Below are 21,580 nucleotides of genomic sequence, written 5' to 3'. Positions count from 1 at the left end.
AATGAAAACAATTTAAGAGATCTCTAGGATATAATTAAGCATACCAACATTGTCATTATAGGGGTCCCAGAAGGAGAAGAGAGAAGGGGATCAAAAATGTATTTGAGTTAATTATGACAAAACTTCTCAAACCTGAAGATGGAAACAGATATCCAGCTTCAGGAAACACAGAGAGTCCAAAAAGCGATGAACCCAAACAGACCCACAGCAAGACATGTAATTAATATGACAAAAGTTAAAGATAGAGAATTCTAAAAGCAGCAAGAGAAAAACAAAGAGTCATATACAAGGGAATCCCCATAAGGCTGTCAGATGATTTCTCTGTAGAAACTTCACAGGCCAGAAGGAAGTGGCATAATATATTCAAAGTGCTGAAAGGGAAAAACCTGCAACCTAGGATACCAGCAAGAATATCATTTGGAATAGAAGGAGAGATAAAGAACTGCTTAGACAAGCAAAAACTAAGAGTTTGTCAATACTGAACCTACCCTAAAAGAAATGTTAAAGGGTTTTCTTAAGTAGAAAAGAAGTAAAAATCTATAGAAAATGGAAAATCCCACTAGGAAAGGCAAATATATAGTAAGAACTGAGGATCAACCACTTAAATAAGCCAATACAAATATTAAAAGACAAAAAATTGTAAAAACTGTAACTACAATAAATGGTTAAGGGATAAACACATGAAGATGTAAAATATGACATTAAAAACACAAAATGTGTGGGAGGGGGGTAAAAAAAGTAGATCTTTTAGAATATGTTTGAATTTAAATGACGACCAGTTTAAAACAGAAGATATACTTACAGGTCAACATATATGAACCCAGTGGTAACCACAAATCAGAAACCTACTAGAAATACACAAAAACTGAAAAGAAAGGAACTACTGAAGAAAATCATCAAACCACAAGGGAAGAAACAAAAGGAAGAAGAAATGAACAGAGAAGAACTGTAAAAACAACCAGAAAACAAGTAATAAAATGGCCATAAGTCCATAACTATCAATAGTTACTTTAAATGTCAATGGACTAAATGCTCCAATCAAAAGACATAGGGTAAAAAAATAATAATAACAAGAGCCAAACTTATAGTAATAGAGAGTAGAATGGTGGTTACCAGAGGCTAGGACTGGGGGGGAAAGGGCAGATTAAAAAAATAAGGAAAAATGGTGGTTGTCAGGGGTTAGAGGGAGGGGATGGGGAGTTAGTGTTTAATGGGTACAGAGTTTCAGTTTTGCAGGATGGAAAGAGTTCTGTGGTTGGATGGTGGTGATGCTTGCACAGCAAGATGAATGTACTTAATACCACCGAACTGTACACTTAAAATGGTTAAGGTGGTACATTTTATGTTATGTGTATGTTACCACAATAAAAAATAGGACACACAGAAAAGACATAGGGTGACTGACTGGATTAAAAAATAAGACCTTTTTATATGCTGCTTACAAGAGACTCATTCAGAGCTAAAGACACACACAGAGTTTAAGTGAGGGGATGAAAAAAGATATTTCAGCAAACAAAACTGACAAGAAAGCAGGGGTAGTAATACATCAGACAAAATAGACTTTAATACAAAGGCTATAACACACAAAAGACAAAGAAGGGCATAATATAATAAAAAGATCAATACAAGAGGAGGATTTTACACTATTTAACATATATGCACCCAATACAGGAGCACCTAAATATATTAAGAAAATACTAACAGACATAAAAGGAGAAATCAACAATAACACAGTAATAGTAAGGGACTTTAACACCCCACTTACATCAATGGACAGACCATCCAGACGGAAAATCAATAAGGCAACACAACAGACCAACTGGACTTAGTAGATATCTACAGGACATTACATCCAAAAACAGCACAGTACAAATTCTTTTCAAGTGCACATGGAATGTGCTCCAGCAAAGATCACATGCTAGGCCACAAAACAAGTCTCAACTAATTTAAGAGGACAGAAATTATATCAAGCATTTTTTTTCCAAGCACAACAGTATAAAACTAGAAATCAATTACAGATAGAAAAATGGGAAAAGAACAAACACATAGAGACTAAACAACATGCTACTAAAAACCAATGGGTCAATGAAGAAATCAAAGAGGAAATCAGAAAATACCTCAAGACAAATGAAAGTGGAAACATAGCACTCCAAAATCTATGGGATGCAGCAAAAGCAGTTCTAATAGAGAAGTTTATGGCAATACAGGCCTTTCTCAAGAAACAAGAAACATGTGAAATAAACAACCTAACCTACTACCAAAAGGACTTAGAACAAACAAAGCCCAAAATCAGCACAAGGAAGGAAATAATAAGGATCAGAAAGAAAGAAATAATACAGAGATTTAAAAACACAATAGAAAAGATCAATGAAATCCAGGAGCTGTTTTTTTTGAAAGATAAGCAAAATTGATAAACCATTAGCCAGGCTCACCAAGAAGAAAAGAGGATACAAATAAGCAAAATAAGAAATGAAAAAGGAGAAATAACAACTGATACCACAGAGATACAAAAAAGCCATAAGAGAATACTACAAATAGTTATACACCAACAAACTGCACAACCTAGAAGAAATGGACAAATTTCTAAAAACATACTATCTGCCAAGACTGAATCAAGAAGAAACAGACGATTTGAAGAGACTGATCACTAGCAGTGAAATTGAATTTGTAATAAGAAAACTACCAGCAAACAAAAGTCCAGGACTGGGCAGCTTCACATGGGAATTCTACCAAACATATAAAGAAGAGCTAATACCTATCCTTCTCAAACTATTCCAAAAATTGAAAAGGATGGAATACTCCCCAAATTCATTCTATGAGGCTGCCATTACCCTGATGCCAAAACCAGACAAGACATTATAAAAAGAGAAAATTACAGGCCAATATCTTTGATTAATACAGATGCAAATATCCTGAACGAAATATTAGCAAACTGAATCCAACAATCTATAAAAAGGATCATACACCATGATCAAGTTGGATTTATTCCAGGGATGAAAGGATGGTTCAATATTTGCAAATCAATCAATATGATACACCACATTAACAAAAGGAAGGATACAAATCACATGTTCATCTCAGTAGATGCAGAAAAAGCAACTGACAAAATTCAACATCCATTCATGATAAAAACTCTCATCAAAATGGGTAAAGAAGGAACATATCTCAACATAATAAAGGCCATTTACGACAAATCCACAGCTAACATCATACTCAAAGGCGAAAAGCTGAAAGCCTTTCCTCTAAATTCAGGAACAAGACAAAGATGCCCACTCTTGCCACTTCTAGTATTGAAAAACCTAGCCAGAGCAATCAGATAAGACAAAGAAATAAATTCAAATTGGAAGGGAAGAAGTCAAATTGCCACTATTTACAGATGACATGATACTTTTTATAGAAAAACCAAAAGTCTCTACCCCAAAACTATTAGAACTAATAAATTCAGCAAAGTTGCAGGATACAGATTAACATACAGAAATGTGCTGCTTTTCTATACACCAATAATGAATTATCAGAAAGAGAGAGTGAAAAGTAATCTAATTTAAGATCACATCAAAAAGAATAAAATACCTGGAAATAAGCTCAACCAAGGAAATGATAAACCTATACTCTGAAAACTATAAAACACTGACGAATGAAACTGAAGATGATACAAAGAAATGGAAAGATATCCCATGCTCTTGGATTGGAAGAACTAATATTGTTTAAATGGCCATACTACTGAAAGCAATCTACAGATTTAATGCAATCTCTATCAAAATACTCATGACATTTTTCACAGAATTAGAATAAATAATCCTAAAATTCATATGAGACCACAAAAGACCCTGAGTTGCCAAAACAATCTTGAGAAAAAAGAACAAAGCTGGAAGTATCACCCTCACAGACTTCAGACTCTACAACAAAGCTACAGTAATCAAAACAGCATGGTACTGGCACATAGACACATAGATCAATGGAACAGAATAGAGAGCCCACATCTAGGTTAATTAATCTATGACAAAGGAGGCAAGAATATGCAATGGAGAAAAGACAGTCTCTTCAATAAGAGGTGCTGGGAAAACTGGACAGCTACATGTAAAACAATGAGATTAGAACATTTCCTCACACCATGTATAAAACTAAAATCAAAATGGATTAAAGACCTAAATGTAAGACCTACAATCTAAAACTCCTAGAAGAGAATGTAGGCAGAACACTCTGACATAAATCGTAGCAATATTTTTTTTGGATCTGTCTCTTAAGGAAAAAGAAATAAAAGCAAAAATAAACAAATGGGACAAATGGGACCTAATTAAACTTACAAATGTTTGCACAGCAAAGGAAACCATAAACAAAATGAAAAGACAAACTATGGGATGGGAGAAAATATTTGCAAATGATATTACCAAAAGGGGTTACTATCCAAAATACATAAACAGCTCGTACAACTCAGTATCAAAAAAACAAAATACCCAATCAAAAAATGGGCAGAAGACCTGAATAGACATTTTTGCAAAGAAGACATACAGACGGCTAATAGGCACATGAAGAGATGCTCAACACTGATGATTATTACAGAAACGCAAATCAAGACAACAATGATATAATCTCACACCTGTCAGAATGGCTATCATCAAAAAGTCTACAAATAACAAATGTTGGTGAGGATGTGGAGAAAAGGAAACCCTTGTACACTGTTGGTGAGAATGTAAATTGGTGCAGCCACTATGGAAAAGGGTAATGTGAGTTCCTCAAAAAACTAAAAATAGAACTACTACATGATCTATTAATTCCTGTACTGGGTATATAGCCGAAGAAAATGAAAGCACTAATTTGAAAAGATACATGCACCCCAACGTTCATGGCAACATTATTTACAATAGCCAAGATATGGAAGCAATCTAAGTATCCATCAACAGAAAAATGGATAACAAAGATGTGATACACACACACACACACACACACACACACACACACAATGGAATATTACTCAGCCACAAAAAAGAATGAAATTCTGCCATCTGTTGGAACGTGCATGACCCTAGAGGGTATTATGCTTAGTGAAATAAGTCAGACAGAGAAAAACAAATACTGTATGATATCACTTACATATGGAATTCAAAAAATAATACAAATGAATGTATATAGCAAAACAAACAGATTCACAGATATAGAAAACAAACTAGTAGTTACCAGTGGATAAAGGGAAGGGGGGGATGATAGGGGTCAGGGATTAAGAGATACAAACTATTAGTAGAAAATAGATAAGCAACATGAATATATATTTCAGCACAGGGAATTATAGCCATTATCTTGTAATAACTTTTAATGGAGTATAATCTGTAAGAATACTGAATCACTATGCTGTACATTTGAAACTAATATAATATTGTAAATGAATTATGCTTCAATTTAAAAAAGAATAATTAAAAAGTAAACCCACTCTTTGTCATTTCCCATGATGTAGGAAAGCTATGTTGTGAAAAAAGTCCAAAGTAATACTAGAAAGTAAAACAATTCTGACATAAAGTTAAAACATTTTACATCATAGGTATATTCCTAGTTATCTTGATTGAACTAATGCTAAATATAAAATGAGAATCACATCAATCAAGTGTAGTTAGAAATAATGGGTGGTAGAGAAAAACTACCACTGACTTACAAAGTGGATAATCCACAGTTGAATAATTGAGAGTTGATTTGATATCAGATCCAGATCAATGACTCTATGGAGAGTGAATCCTACTTTATTTCACAAAATATTTATTTTTGATAAATTGTATGGTGTTCTTTAATGCTAGTTTGAAAAAGTCTCTTCATTAAGGTGAATGTTTTGAGAGTTAATAAAAAAGTGAAAGCTAATTTTTAAGAAGTTACTAAATGAAAAAGTGCTTCTTACTTAAACTAATATGTAATCCCCAGCTAATTCTGTGATTTTAAAAATTCTGTGATAATTTAAAATAAACTTGTATTTTAATTCCTTTATCTCAGAAGGAACTTTATAGGTATGAAATACTCACCTAAAAGTGCATTTTTTCCATGATCATCTGGTAGAAATCGCTTGTCTACAGCACACACTAGGATGTGTTCAGGAAGATTGGGAGACTTGGCCCCCACCAGGAGGAATCCTGCTGGGATGTCGATTTGTTCCATACACAGAGATACCAAACGCAAATCCTTTCCTGCTTGACAAAAACCTAAAAACCAGTAAAAAAGGACACAGTGGAATGTTTAGAGAGTTTATAACTCCTCATCACCCATTTGGAGAGTTGATTACCTGTGGGAATCACTATTAAGGACTAAATTTAAAGTCCATGTACTCCAACCAAAGACACATCTATCATATGTGCTCCTCTGAGCAGAGCTAAAAAGACACTAAAAGGAGGTATTTCCAACTGTTTTAGCCAACACTGACGACTTTATATTTTCTGATCCACAAGTAAGCAAATGATAAATACACAGCAAACTCTGAAAAACATATGGAATTTTTATGTGCACATAATATAGTATTTTTACTTTCAATGCAAATTCACTTCTCTAAATGGAGACAATCATAGAACGCAGATGTTCTCCATTTCATATAGGAAGAGACTGAAGCTCGGAGTTTGGTGAATCATAAATGAATGGATCAGAACCAGAACTCAGAACTGTTTAGGTTACTTGCACTAGGTAAGACATGACAAAACCTTACATATCAATTTACATTCCCACCAACACTGCAAGAGGGTTCCCTTTTCTCCACACCCTCTCCAGCATTTATTGTTTGTAGATTTTTTGATGATGGCCAGTTTAAAAAAAAAAAACAACCTTACATAACCACTTTGTAACCATAATGTATTACATTAATTCATTAGTTTGTCATTTATTAAAAATGATTTGCAACAGATGCTGTCCTAGGCCTGGGGATAGAGCTGAACAAAGTATACCTTCCTCTAAGAACTCACTTGTAGTCAATTAGAAGAATGTATAAGGAACTGATAATTACAAAACAATATTACAGAGGACAGCTATGTTCTGCTACAAAGCACCAATCTCCACATCTTCTGGGAAATGATTCCCACCACTCTAGTTATGTGATTTCCCTGGACAGCTGTGATATTCCAGATTGAGCTGGAGCTGGCACCCAGTCCAAGATGGGCCACTGGAATATCCCACCTTTCTGGTCATAGCTGATCAGTCCAGGTGTGGGTACCCGACATAAACCAGGACAATGGAGGATGGACACCTAAATCTCACACACAAACCTGAGGAGACCACCATCATTATTACCCAATACAAAGTGCGCCAGAACCATGCTAGGTTCTCCCAGCATCAATTCATATTATGATGTTAACCAAATGCCAAGAAACTGTTGGATGCCATCAGTTAGTATATGAAAAATAAAAAGAAAACAACATCCAAACATTGTATGAAGCTATGGTGCATAGGTATCTGCTGTATGGTCTGGATAATTAAACCTCAAAAGCAGACACAATGAATTACAAAAAGCAAGAAATCAAAGACTAGAATGATAAAGACACTGGGCTTCAACCATTTCAAGCTTGTAGATCCCCTTTTAACATTAAAAAATTCAAATATAACTTCTAGTGTTCACAAATTGAGAAAAATAATATCAAAATGTTATTGTGAACTCTTTAACAATTTAAATGAATCTGTATTTTATTATTCACAATATCATCTATATTTATTTGGACAACAGTCATTTATACATGAGTCATATTATTTATTCAGTTTACAAACATATTTTGGAGCCTATAGATACATAGAACCCTTAAAAAAATCTGCTGTCCCCACCCCCATTAAGGGACAAAACTCACAGGTTTGAAAGTTGGGAGATGATGATGATGATGATGATGATACTAGTGGCAGTTAAAATTTATGGAGTGCTTAACATAAGACAGGTACAGTGCTAAACACTGCAGAGATTTTCTCATTTAATTCTGTCAACAACTCTAGCTAGTTATCACTATCTCTTTTTCATATATGGAGAAAATGAGGCTCAGAAAGGTAAGAGTATTTGTCCAAGGTTACAAAATGAGTCCCATAATGTCCAGTGATGTAAGACATGGAAAGTTTGCTATATAAGAACAGGTAAAAAGCTTATTATTCAACTTGGCCAAAAAAAGCACTTAAGAATAGTTATAATCCAGAGCTAAAACCTGGAGGGGTGAACATAGACTTTTTTATGAAATTCTGAAATACTAAATCTAGGGGCATTTTAAAGTCTTAAAAGGAGCATTAATTTTTTTTAATCAAAGGAGTTATTAATTTGTGTAGAGACAGTAAACCTAGAAACATCTCCCCTAGGAGGTAGCACCTTTATTATGACTTTCTCCAAAAGGCAAAACATAAAAGACCCTCCCAAATGGTGTAGAAAATTCAATGATGAGAGGTTTATGATTACCTATTGATGGAAACAGGATGCTTGAGGAGCTTTCTCTGTCACTAAGTAGTAGTACTACAACCTTTCTAAACTTTCAGTCATTCCATAATAGAAAGAATAGACAAGTCTGTACCAATCTGCAAATTATTACAAGCTTTTTAGAACATCAGAGCTATATGGAACCTCAAGGTCATCTGATAACAGGATTTTCCAACAAGTAGTTATCAAAATCCCAGAGATTCATAAAGGTATTCCATGATACTTGGGAACTATAAGTGAAACTAAAATAGATAACATTACCAATTTCTGAAAACTAATAAATAATTATTCTAATATCCTACTTTCACTTTATTATTATTATTTTTAATATATTTATTTATTTATTTTTGGCTGCATTGGGTCTTAGTTGCTGTGTGTGGGCTTTCTCTAGTTTTGTCGAGTGGGGATTACTCTTTGTTGCAGTGCGCAGGCTTCTCATTACGGTGGTTTCTCTTGTTGTGGAGCACGGGTTCTAGGGCACACGGGCTTCAGTAGTTGTGGTTCGCGGGCTCTAGAGCACAGGCTCAGTAGTTGTGGTGCACAGGCTTAGTTTCTCCACGGCATGTGGGATCTTCCCGGACCAGGGCTCAAACCTGTGTCCCCTGCATTGGCAGGTGGATTGTAACCATTGCACCACCAGGGAAGTTCCTAATATCCACTTTTAAAACAGAATGTTCTAAGTGCTTTCCATGCTACACATGTAGGGGTAGTGGAAATCAGCTGAACGAACTCAGGACTCACTCAGCTGAACCCCATATCAATGTGTGGTTTTGATTATTACACATTTTAAAATTGATTTTATTATCAGTCACATGTATTGATGTGTTGCTTAATTTATATACCCATAATGGGCTGTTGGCTAATAATGGGAAGCTTAGGGAACACGGATTTGATGGACACAGTCATTTTATAAATGTACCTAACATGCTCTCTGCTAGATATGAAAGTTAGATTTAACCCTAAACCCCACTCATCAAATTATAAAGTTATATAAAATGCGGCTTCCCTGGTGGTGCAGTGGTTGAGAGTCCACCTGCCGACGCAGGGGACATGGGTTCGTGCCCCAGTCTGGGAAGATCCCACATGCCGCAGAGCGGCTAGGCCCGTGAGCCATTGCTGCTGAGCCTGCGCATCCTCCGCAACGGGAGAGGCCACAACAGTGAGAGGCCCGCGTACCGCAAAAAAAAAAAAAAAAAAAAAAAAAAAATTATATAAAATGCACCACTATGTTTCTGGGGCACCAAAAAAAAAGCAATGATAAGGTAAAATTTTAGTGATTATAATCCAATTTGGCTTTTCATGTAAGAGGGAAAAGGCTACCTCTTTCAGCAGCATGTTATTTGTAGAGAAATTCTGCAAACAAAAGCCTGAAACGTTTTCATCACGTAGAGCAAAAATTATAAAAATAAATTAGTACATCCTTTTAATACTAAAACATACAAACCCCAAAATTTGGGTATTAAAAGTAGATTTTGACTCTTTTTTTGATGCTGGGAAATATTTAAATACACTTGGCTCCCCTTCTCCACCCCCACAAAAGTATAACATTTTAATTTTGAATTTGTCAACAAAACATGCTTTTCCTTACACAACGAATTTAAAGTAAATTAAACAGCAATGACTGAATGATAAAATGTAGGCAATATTTTCTCATGCATAAATAATATCAGAGTATATATATTTTTTCAGAGTATATTAATATACTAATCTAAAATAAATATTTTCTACTTAAAATTTATTCTTTATCACATGCCATATAGTGACAGAATTAGTTTTTAAATTCCTAAGGGGTTCAAAAGACTATGTATTACTATAAGAGAGATTTGTAAGTCAAAGATTGGGTAACACTAATCTATCCCAATCTCTTTAGTATGTAAATGAGGAAGCTAGGGCCCATAAAGGTTAAGAAAACAGCCCAAGGTCAAATACCCAGCAACCCACCAAGTTGGGACCCAGGTCTCTTGACTCCAGGTTACAGCCTCCTTCCTCCTCGTTAACATCCGCTCTGACTCACAGAATGCTTCACCTTCCCTGGTCTGATGTAGGACCCTCTCCTATAGCTTCTTCCTTGCCTATCCTTGCTGAGACTCATCACTCAACTTTCCAGACTGAATCCTGGCGGGTACTTGACACAGTAGCCCCTGCCAGCCATGGGCTATGTCAGCATCCACCTCTCTCACACCTGCTGATGAATCCTTAAAATTCATGGTTTTGCAAGTCACAAAGGTGTCCCTTGATTAGAGAGTGACATTTCTGATGAGCTTTCTCAAAGCAATACATTGTAGCCAAAGGGAGATTAAGGGGGCAAAGTACAATTTCAGTTTTGGGCTAAACAGGGATAGAGTAGAGAAGACACAGTGTGGAAAATATCTGAAGAAAGCAGGATTTTCTCTGGAAGAAAGATGATTTCAGAGTGATTTCTGTGGTATAATGAAAACTACACAGTCCACTCAAATTAAGAAGCACAAAGGGGCTTCCCTGGTGGCGCAGTGGTTGAGAGTCCGCCTGCCGATGCAGGGGACACGGGTTCGTGTCCCGGTCCGGGAAGGTACCACATGCCGCGGAGCGGCTGGGGCCGTGAGCCATGGCCGCTGAGCCTGCGCGTCCAGAAGCCTGTGCTCCGCAACGGGAAAGGCCACAATAATGAGAGGCCCGCGTACCACCAAAAAAAAAAAAAAAAAAAAGCAGCAGCACAAATAGCTTTCAGTGCTACAGCATTTGAAGGTTTTCCCATTTATGATATGAGGACACCTAGAGGTGAAAAGTAATAATTATTAATGACGATTCTAGGAGAATGTTTTTCTCATAGAAGGAGGAAGCAAATCTCCTCCTAAAATTTTTTTTCAGAAAGTGCTTGTGACAATGAAAAGAGAAAATGTCCTATTTTATCCTAAAAAGAAAACCGTAATCATGGGAGCATATAAAAGGGGCACAGGAACCAACTGAAATTGCTACCAATGGCCAAAACTGGAAAAATTGGAGCAAAAAAATAAAATAAAGTAGTATTGGATTATAACCCAAAACATAAAATAAATATTCATAAGTGTATAATGATATAAATAAATGACTGTATAAATTAATAAATGAGGGAGAAGAGACAAATTTCCATGCAGTAGAATTCCAAATAATGTATTAGATACTCTGCCCTCAAGGATGTGGAGCATAACTCCGTATTCCTTAAGTGTGGGCTGAGTGCAGTGACTTTCTTCCACAGTATGGTAATGGGGGCAGGGTGGGGCGGGGGGGTGGGGGGGAGAGTGGAGATAACACTATCTCAGCCAGGTGATCAAGGTCAACATCAATAGTCATAAATCATGTTAATAGTAGTACCCTTGATATAGTATGATGAAAATGGCACTTTACCTCTGTGATCTTCCTCCCCCAAACCCATAACCCCAGTCTAATCAGGAGAAAAACATCAGACAAACTCCTATAGAAGGTCTGCTAGAATATACCTGACCTATAATCCTGAAAACTGTCAGGGTCAGCCAAAACAAGGGAAGTCTGAGAAACTGTCACAGCCAAGAGGAGCCTAAGGAGACATAACAACTAAATCTAATGTAGTATCCTAGATGGGATTCTGGAACAGAAAGAGGACATTAGGTAGAAACTAAAGAACACAAATAAACTATGGACTTTCATTATTACTAAAATTACTAGTAATGTGACATGCTAACAATAGGGCAAACTGTGGGGATATATAGAAACTCTGTACTATTTTAGCAATTTTTCTGTAAATCTAAATCTGTTCTTAAAGTCTAACAAAGAACAGACTTGTGGTTGTCAAGGAACGGGGAGGGATGGATTGGGAGTATGGGGTTAGCAGATGCAAATTATACATAGAATGGATAAACAACAAGGTCCTACTGTATAGCACAGGGAACTGTACTCAGTATCTTGTGATAAACCATAATGGAAAAGAATATATATGTGTGTGTGTGTGTATATATATATGTATAACTGAATCACTTTGCTGTACAGCAGAAATTAACACATCATTATAAATCAACTACACTTAAATTTTTTTAAAAGTCTATTTTTAAAATGTCCTGTTTTATCTTCTTGCCTTCCAGTTAATCACCAGCAGAAGCCACACAGGTGATTTAATTAAGAGGAAAGAGAATAGGTGAGAAAGAAAAGGCAAGGCTGAGTCCAGGAACAGGGTCACGAAGAAATCAATCCAAGGCCAGAAATGGTTGCAAAGTCAAGGAAAAGTTCCTGAGTTCACTTCGTAGTTAGAGAATATGCTCACAAGGGTCTGGACTGTTTCCTCCAAACCTTCATTCTTGTGATTCAGATGAGCTAATTATATACAAAATATATCATCAGGGATCCCCAGTTAAGAAAAAAATATATTATGCAAAGAGCAATATTTAGTTTTTTAAAAAGATTGAAAATAAGCTCTGTGTGTGTCTAAAGAAGTAGCTAAAGAATCTGTGAAATGTGATTATATTTCAAGACCTATAGGATCCAAATATCTGGTGTAGCAGGTAGTTCAACTTCCCCACTATTAGAAATATGTCAGAAAATTAATATAATAAATATTAAATCTCAATTAAAACCTCAGATAAAATAAGAAGTAACCTTATTACTCCCCTCTAGGGTAATTTTAAATTATATCTGAACTAATCCTGAAAGAAAGATAGGATCTTTCTTTTAGAGGCTACTAGAGGACCTGGGGAAAAGTACCCTAAGTAGGGGGTGGGGTGTAAGCCTATTTACTGTAGTCAAGGAAAGAAAAGTACGTTATGGGGCACACAAATAACTTATTTGACAAACCTGCCCTACTCTCAAACGCATTTTCTGGGAGTAATACTGCCATGCTGCCTTAAAAGCAAGACTGTTGCAGCAAGTGATTTTAATTTTAAAGGGGAGCCATAGTACAGAGCCCTTCTTTGTAAACCTCATCTGCATTTCCTTAATAGCCAAGGTTTTCACTTCACAGAACCAGATTTTGCATTCTCCAATTATCTCCAGCTTGAAGGTTACAGAGTAATCTAAATGGGGGAGGGGAAGTTTACTGAAACAGCTGTAAACACAAACTAATCAAAGCAGTATTTGGAGGCCTAAAATCTGGCGGCCCTTTACCCCTTTAGACGATCAACTGCCTCCCAGCAGGGTAGGAACCTACCAATAATTTACATAAGAAATTAGCAACCAGATTTTACATCTGAATGGCACCCCCAGAAGCCCATGGGGTGTTAAGTATCTGCTTATCTAAATTGCCTCTAAAAATAGCTTTACCTTCCTTTAAGTTTTAGGAGTCTTAGGTAAATAGAGGATTTCCCATGAAGAGGAGGTGGTATGCTGAAACAAATCCAGGCACTGTATTGCTCTATTTCACTGTCATTTTCATAAGGAAAATTTCAGGGCTGTTCTGCCTTTGAGGGAGAGGACTCTTAGAACTACCTTAGAATGAGCCAAGCTGGAAGAGCTATGGGCAAACTATAAACTATCAAATTATGAACTAATTAGAAATCAGGCTGGGATGGCCAGAAAACAGCACCGTATGCCACTAAATGGAGGTAAGTGAGTATAATTTAAGTTGTTACATCACCAAAACCATGAAATACTGAAAACATTTTACGTAGGATTTTCTTTTTAAAAGTGTGGTTAAAGCCTTGGTAGAAGAGGAGGTTGAAGATAAATAAAGTGGGATTATCAAAATATGTTCATTTTAATCTTCTAGAGATAACAGTATACTGGATGAATTTTCAAAATATATGGAAAAGGTAAATATTAAAACACCTGATATCTCTGTAATTGTTTTGAGAGTGGAACAGAAAGACGTAGAAAGAGAGATCACTGAAATAAAGTTTCTGAAAGAGTCACATTCTTGCAGGAAGCACCTGGAGCATTGAAAAAGTCCTGAGCTAGGTCTAGGCTTGCCTCTGCCACATACCATCTCAGAGAAGTCATTCAATTGCTGTGAATCTCAGTCTCTTCATCTACAAGATGGGGTGATAATGCTTGTCTTTCTTAATAGACACCTGCTATGAAATCACAGGCAATAATGTGAGTGAAAGCATAATCATTCCTCATTCCTTTCTGTAATTACTGGTTCCCAGCCTTGAGCACCCCATGCAATGATTGGAAACTAGTCAGACAATATTAGAGGAATTGGAAAAAAAAAAAAAAGGCAACCCACCATCTGTAGTGCAAGACCCTTCGGGGGCAGGTTTTTGTGAATAGGGAATTGGTGGGCTATTAGAATCAGACATTTCTTCATCATCTTCGTCATCTTCCATTTCATTTACTGTTAGATTGTTAGAAAAATCCAGGCTTCCATTTTGAGTGTAGCGGTGTACCAAATCTTTATCCAGATCCTCCACCTTGGGTTTTACATCTGGGTAAGCAAATAAATCATAGCTAACTTAATAAAAATGCTTGTGGGAAAATAACCAAAAGAAAAATTCATAGTTCTGAAAAATATCTGAGGACAGGGAGACTGGCATTGGCTAACATTTAACCCATTTATTTCAGATACCCCCCAGATTTGGAGATCCCACTTCTATTAAAAGGAGTCTAGAAATGTGTGGGATTGAGAAACTTACCTGCAGATGAGAAAGGATGCTGGTCAGGGTCCAAGTAAAGCTGGGAAAAAATTGGTCGTGGTACCACACTACTACATCTGAGAGAGGCTTCTATGGAGTTGTGGAGAGCTTCTTCAAATCGAGCAGATTTCAGTTGCCCAGCATATGAATTCCCCATGGTCTACACTACCTCCCAAGGAAAAAGAGAAAGGAGAAAATTGATACAATTAGAGGGCCATATGTCTGCAAAGTACACAGATAGCTGATATAAACTATATCCATATATCCTAAGATTGGAACTATATGAACTTTACCTATATTTCTTGAGACACCTTATCAATTTATCTGTTACATCACTTTTGCTTCTTGTCTTTAGAATCCAAAGGGGCTTTCAAAAAGCCCCTTTAAGGGATCTTGTATCTGAGGATCAAACCATAATAAGTGCTTTAAGTGAAGGTTCTCCAACTAGTAAATCAAGATTGACCTGTCAGTCGTGAAGCCCAGCATGGTGACAATGGGGCCACACCTTCTTAAACTGGTGGGCTGCCAAAACCCCATAGGAACAGTATCAGTGGTTTCAGAGTAAATATCAAATTACTTCTCTCTCTACTAAGATCTTATTACCCTAGGAGGGAAAAAGAGTCTTCTCTGGGAAAAAAAAAATAAAAGCTTTATGATAATACATTTGACAAATTCCTGAAAGCAAGATTTGAGCCTTTTAAAATTCAAAGAACTTGTTCGTGTATTATTAGTATTTATTTAAAAAACAATGTTATTTCTTTTGCTTAGTTTGAATCACAGTCTTATTTGGGACCCTTTAGGAAAGTACAGAACAAGAAGTTTTGAAGCAATCGCCTTTACTTCTCATCACTAGTTACAAAAACTTCCATATAGATCAATAACTAAATTTATTGGGTGCTAAATGTTGGCTATGCTAACGATTGATCTGAGGTCCCCAAGACCTTTTCTGGGTTCCATGAGGTCAAAACTCTTTTCAAACTATTATTAGGATATCATTTGCCTTTTTCATTCTCATTCTTTCATATGTTTACAGTGGAATTTTCCAGAGGCTATATGATGTGTGATATTGCAACAGATTGAATGCAGAAGCAGACAGACTACTCTTTTCACTAACTTTTTTTGGGGAAATAGTTATTTTTCATGTTATTTATGTTGCCATATAATGGGCTTATTGTTAATTTTTTAAATTAATAAATACTTTGAAATTTTCTTAATTCTAATAAATATAATATACATAAACAAAACTCAATCATTTTTAGGAGTATAAAGCGGTTATGAGATGAAAAGTCTAAGAACTGTTGGGCTAGACAGTATACCAAGCACTTCCCAAAAATTACTTTATTTAATCCTCAGTATTCTGAAGTAGGTATGACCTCTTCCCACTTCATAAATGAAAAAACTGAGGCTTGGAGAAGCCAAGTGACTTGCCCACTATCACCCCACTGGTAAAGGTCAGAACCAGGACTCAATATCTAGATGACAAATCTTGCACTCCTAGAGGATGGGCTTAACTTGGGTAAATCCCATTTCAAGAAACGCAATTTTGAGAATATCTTAGCTCCACTTTCCCCATCAAGGAGAGGGGTAGATATTAAATTTCATCTGTATCTCCAACTCTGACTGACTCCCTGGAGGACTATTTGAGAGGACCCTGAGCATGCATCGGGCTCAGCAGGTAAAGGGAGCCAAGATCCAGTGGTGATGACCCATGAGCAGAGAAGGGGTGATGCATACCACACCTCAACCCTCCTCTCAGGTTTCCTAGATCACACAAAGGAGCTCCATAGGAGATTTTGGTGGCCCTGAACTGCTTCTATATATAGCAAAGGAGGCTTCTTACATGATTTCTGGTAGCAGTGAATAGTATACAGAGATTCCCATCGGAGGGTCTCAGTTTATCAAAGCTTTGTTGGAGATTCCTATGATTTGGAGGAAAAGCTGTAATCATATTTTGACAACCTTTCTCAAAGTAGGTAATAAGAAACCAAATGCCATGGATTTAAATTACTAGGTTCCTCTTCACAAGAAAAAACCATTTTGTAACTATGTGAGGTGATGGATGTTAACCAAACTAATTGTAGTAATAATTTTGTAATATATACACATATCAAATAGTTATGTTGTATGCCTAAAACTAATACACGTTATATATAAGTTACATATCAGTAAAACTGGAAAAAATAAATTACTAGGTTCTTTCTTACAATAAGTACATACACAAAAGTATACATATAATACCCAATTCAAAGTTGTAAGTGGCAGAAAATCAACAAAGCCCGTCAAATGAAATTTTCCTGAAATACCAAGTTTTGCCCAAGCTTCTAAAACCCCACCAGTACAACTATAAACATTTAATTTTTCTAAAGCAATTTATTTTTCAACAGAACCACGCATAATCAAAACAGGGTGCGGGTTGGAAGAGAAATATGCTGTGTCACTAGTTTATGCATCTAAGTCAAAATCGAATAGCCATTTTACCTTTCTTCCTTGTTGAAGGGAGCAAAATACCAGGAACTAGCACAGTCAACCATGGGATTTTTTATTCGTGGAGAACAATGGAATAACTTCAAAGGTGGACCTTTAGCCTTTCTCCAGAGCACCAAATGCCTAGAAATCTTGCCTCTTCTTAATCTATTACCTGCTCAACAAATTATCTTCCTTTCATCATTGAAAACCTACATTCTCCAAGAGATCTTTTTAGTTGAATAAAGAAGTGCCCAATTATACATGGAAGATTGCATGATCTCAATCCCTTCAATTTAAGCATAGTTTAAGGAGTAATATGACATATATCAAATGAATATTGTGCTGATTAAAATATTAAAGTAACATAAACATGGGCGATCCAGTTTCACCACCATAAAACATACACATAATCCTACAAGAGCATAATCCTGAGCAATACTCAGACGAAGCCAACAGGAAGTATCCATGGAACAGCCTTGGGAGCGTAAAAAGAAGGGGCTGACTATTCCAGATGAAAACATAACTGGGCAGTTTTAAAAATGATAATGATAAGGTGAAGAATGACAGAACTGACCCCAAACTTGTTTAGTGCTGAGTATGGAGTTCTTCACTGACAGTTCAATGCTACCCAAAGATGGGCAGAGTTCAAAGGAAAAAGCTTTTTTAGTGCAGTGTATTCTTAATATCATATGCTGTAATATTTAGGGTCACTGAAATCATTGGCCTTATCCACCTAGATTACCAGCCTTCCTTTCCTCTGAATCTCAAACAGCCCCCAGGGCCTGCAATGACATAGCATCCTACTAAGAGTCAGCGTGAATAAATCTAACTTCAGGTCAGAAAATGGAGAAATACTTTTTAGAATCAGTTGTTAAATGAAATACAAAAAGAACAGACTTGTGAATTCTGTACATATGCAGATATTTTATGTCTCTGGCTGACATTAAATTTGTGAGACTGCACTGTATTGCTTTTCCATGTTTTCTTTTATTACTGTGAAATTACACAGGGAAAACTATATTAAATGTTTTGTTATAGTACTACAGACCTCTGAGATGCAAATAGGCACTCTTGGGGTATTGAGGAAATCTCTAAGAAAGGGATGGTACCCAATATGAGCTCTTTCTGCACCACTAATTAATTGCTCAAAATACAAGTGGAATCAAGTACAAACCATCATGACAGTGTGGTTTGGTGCCTCTCTGCTCTAGCCTTTTTCTCTTCTCTACAGAAAGATAGACAAAAGAAGGGTGGAATAGAACAGGCAGCTTCTATCACTGGTGGCTTTAGGAATAGGGACTGGAGCCGTAAGGAAAAGAGTAGCTTTGGAAACAGGTGCCTGCTAATGCCTCCATCATCTCTCCTCAACTCTTTTTCTGCTGAAAATGGAAAGGAGAAGCAATACACACTGCAAGAAGCTACAACTTGATCAGTAATGTTTTCATTCCCTTTTTGTCAGTGGTTTCATGGTTAATAATTACTGTATTATTAATGCAGTTAATTATTAATGCAATAACTACTTTTATAGTAGTTATTAAGTACACAGGAAACAAGGAGAAAATTTTCCTTTAACCTAACTCTCCAAAGGCTTTTTTAAAGCATCAGATCAGATTTCAGAATACATACATATATATATTCTGATTTTTCAAATGTTCAGTTATATATGAAGCACATATCACAGTGGTAGGCACCTAGCAGGCAGATGATATAGCTGCTGCTGTCATTATTATTCTTACTAGTGATGGTCATAGTGGTGATGGTAGTAGCAGTAATTGTCATCATTGTTATTGTCAAGAAATGTGAAAGGAAACATTCTTTGTTGAACCATTATAATAATAGTAACATGGAGAACTTACTAACTGCCAGGAAAATACTGTTACTGCCCCCATTTTTAGGAGAACCGAGGCCTAGAGAAGTTAAGGAACTTGCCCAAGGTCATACTATGAGAAAAGGCCAAGAGACAGGAGTGGACTCTAATCAGTTTGTCTCCAGCAACAGCCCTCTTAGGCTATCTAATCATGTATGCCATTCAGTTGTTAAAACACCTACAATAATGACCCAACTGGGGAATGGATACTCCATATAGTACTCCTAAATTGGCAAGCCAAGCCAAGCCAAAATAAATAAATTAATTAATTAAAATCAAGGAAGAAGATTTTTGTTTGCTGATTTGTCCTTGTCTACATATATCATGGCTGCAAGACAAGGCTGAAAAGGGAGTTTGAACGTAGGATATGGGATGAATAGACACAAAACCAAGCAACTATTTAAAAAATTGAAACAAAATAAAAACACCACCTCTCTCTTCAATTAAAAAAACCCAAACCTCACTTTAAATGTTAGATGAAAGGTAAAAATGAACAAAGAGTAAATTACTTCACAAAGAATAACTAAATTGCCCCTCGATATCTTCAGGGATTTGGTTATAGGACCCTGGTGGGTACCAAAATCGGCAGATGCTCGAGTCCCATACATTAAAAGGATAGTACAGTCGGCCCTCCGAATAGGCAGGTTGATTGAATCTGTGGATGCAGAACCCTTGGATACAGAGGGCTGACTGTGTACACATACAGGAGAGGAAGCACAGGCCTGCCCCTAGACTCCAAAGCATCAGATCATTTGGCATCATGTCCCCTGACTTTGGAAATCCTCTTGCTGATACCCGTTTTTCCCCATTGTTTTCAACTTTAGAAGATGCAGTCATGTTTCATTAATTCATTATGTGGCAAATCTAGAAATCAAAAACATTCTTATCAACTCCCTAAAGTATTAGGCATGTTTACATAACTCTTCCTATCTTCCTCCAATCTTTCCCCTTTCTAAAAGAAATTTAATTTTTCTCGTGAAGACAAGAGAAAGTTTCCTAAAGAATGATAAAAAGAAATGAATTTGAGACTGTATCTTCCTTGTCTTTCTTCTCGCATCCGTGTAAAAAGAAGTAGTAGATTTCAGATATTGCCCAATCTATTACTGTTAAAAAGTTAACACCATTTAATTTCAATTTCCCTCATTCATCCATGGTAGGACACAATTTAGGTAGGTAGAAGTCACAAGAAAAAGACTACAATATTGATAATATGATATGAATTTACTAGAAATTTCATAAATACATTTCTTCTTGTAAAGATAATATCAATGCAAGCAGAAAAACGTCTAGAAGTACATAAAATAAACTGTTAATATTTATCTATTGGGGTGGAGTTGTTTTTAAATGATCTTTCTATTTCCTTATTGGTATCTTCCAAGTTTTAAAGTAGTGAACAATATTATAACAATAAATGAAAAGGAAAATATCATATAGCAACTGAGTTAATCCCAACTCTATGACTATCCCTGAACAAGTAGTTTTAAAAATAGACTTATTACTCAAAAAGACAGTAAGAACAATGGAATTTGCAATGTGCACACCCCCACCCTCTTCCTGGTACTTTAGGATTCCAGGGGAAATAAAATTCATTCCAGTGTTTAGACCAAGAAACTCCCATTAAGAGTTGGCATTTCTACTACTACCTTCTAGCATAAGACTCCGAAGCATTTTTTGCCAGTTATGATACACTTGTACTGACCCAACCATCTCCCTCAACAAGTTCTTTTGACCAAGTAAAAATATTTTCAAGGTACTGCACTTGGGCTATTAATAAAGGTTGACTTTTAATACCAACTCTCTGGAGAAGGTAAGCATTAATTTTTTTAAAAGTAGTTTTTAAAAGGTTTCATCACAGTTAGTGACTAGTAAGAACAAGACGAACTCTGATTTTTTTTTTTTTTAAATCATGTACAGTTGGCCTTTGGTAGCAGCGGGTTTCTGCACCTAACCATGAAATCAGTCCTCAGTTGGTTAAATCCGAGGATGCAGAAGCTGGCAGATGCGGAGGACCAACTATTCTAGCCATTTTAAATAAGGGACTTGAGCATCCGTGGATTTTGGTGGATTTGGTGGATTCTGGAACAAATGCCCTGTCGATACCGAGGGAGGGCTGTAGGGTGTAAAAGAAAAAGAAGTGAATCTAAGACACTAGGGTTGCCTGGTTTTAATAGCAAATTAGGTTATGGAGCAGGTAGATGGGAATATATAGTTTTTAGAAGGTTTCAAATTTGTAGTTCCAAGCTTTGTCTACTGAAAAGTCCCAGAAGCAATGACAATTCAATAAACAAT

The 21,580-nt window shown here is 36.2% G+C and overlaps 1 protein-coding gene across 3 annotated transcripts in view; it reads right to left on the bottom strand.

Annotated features, from left to right (window-relative positions):
- The window catches only part of GREB1L (GREB1 like retinoic acid receptor coactivator), a 262,291-nt gene that overhangs the window by 106,831 nt on the left and 133,880 nt on the right, over positions 1–21,580 (bottom strand). For 2 of the 3 annotated variants that reach the window (XM_082667349.1, XM_082667350.1), the window contains exons 3-5: positions 14,959–15,123; positions 14,553–14,750; positions 6,003–6,179 (exon numbers count right to left, since the gene is read on the bottom strand). In XM_082667349.1, coding sequence (XP_082523475.1) covers positions 6,003–6,179; positions 14,553–14,750; positions 14,959–15,115 — 532 coding nt within the window. In that variant the 5' untranslated portion in view covers positions 15,116–15,123. The remainder of the gene's footprint in view (positions 1–6,002; positions 6,180–14,552; positions 14,751–14,958; positions 15,124–21,580) is intronic. The other variant, XM_082667351.1, reaches the window with a different exon arrangement.

The sequence above is a fragment of the Grampus griseus genome (genome assembly GCF_964374135.1).
Source record: "Grampus griseus genome assembly, chromosome: 12".
NCBI classification, from domain to species: domain Eukaryota; kingdom Metazoa; phylum Chordata; class Mammalia; order Artiodactyla; family Delphinidae; genus Grampus; species Grampus griseus.
Note: the sequence above shows the minus strand (reverse complement) of the source record. Positions and strands in the feature narration are given on the sequence as shown.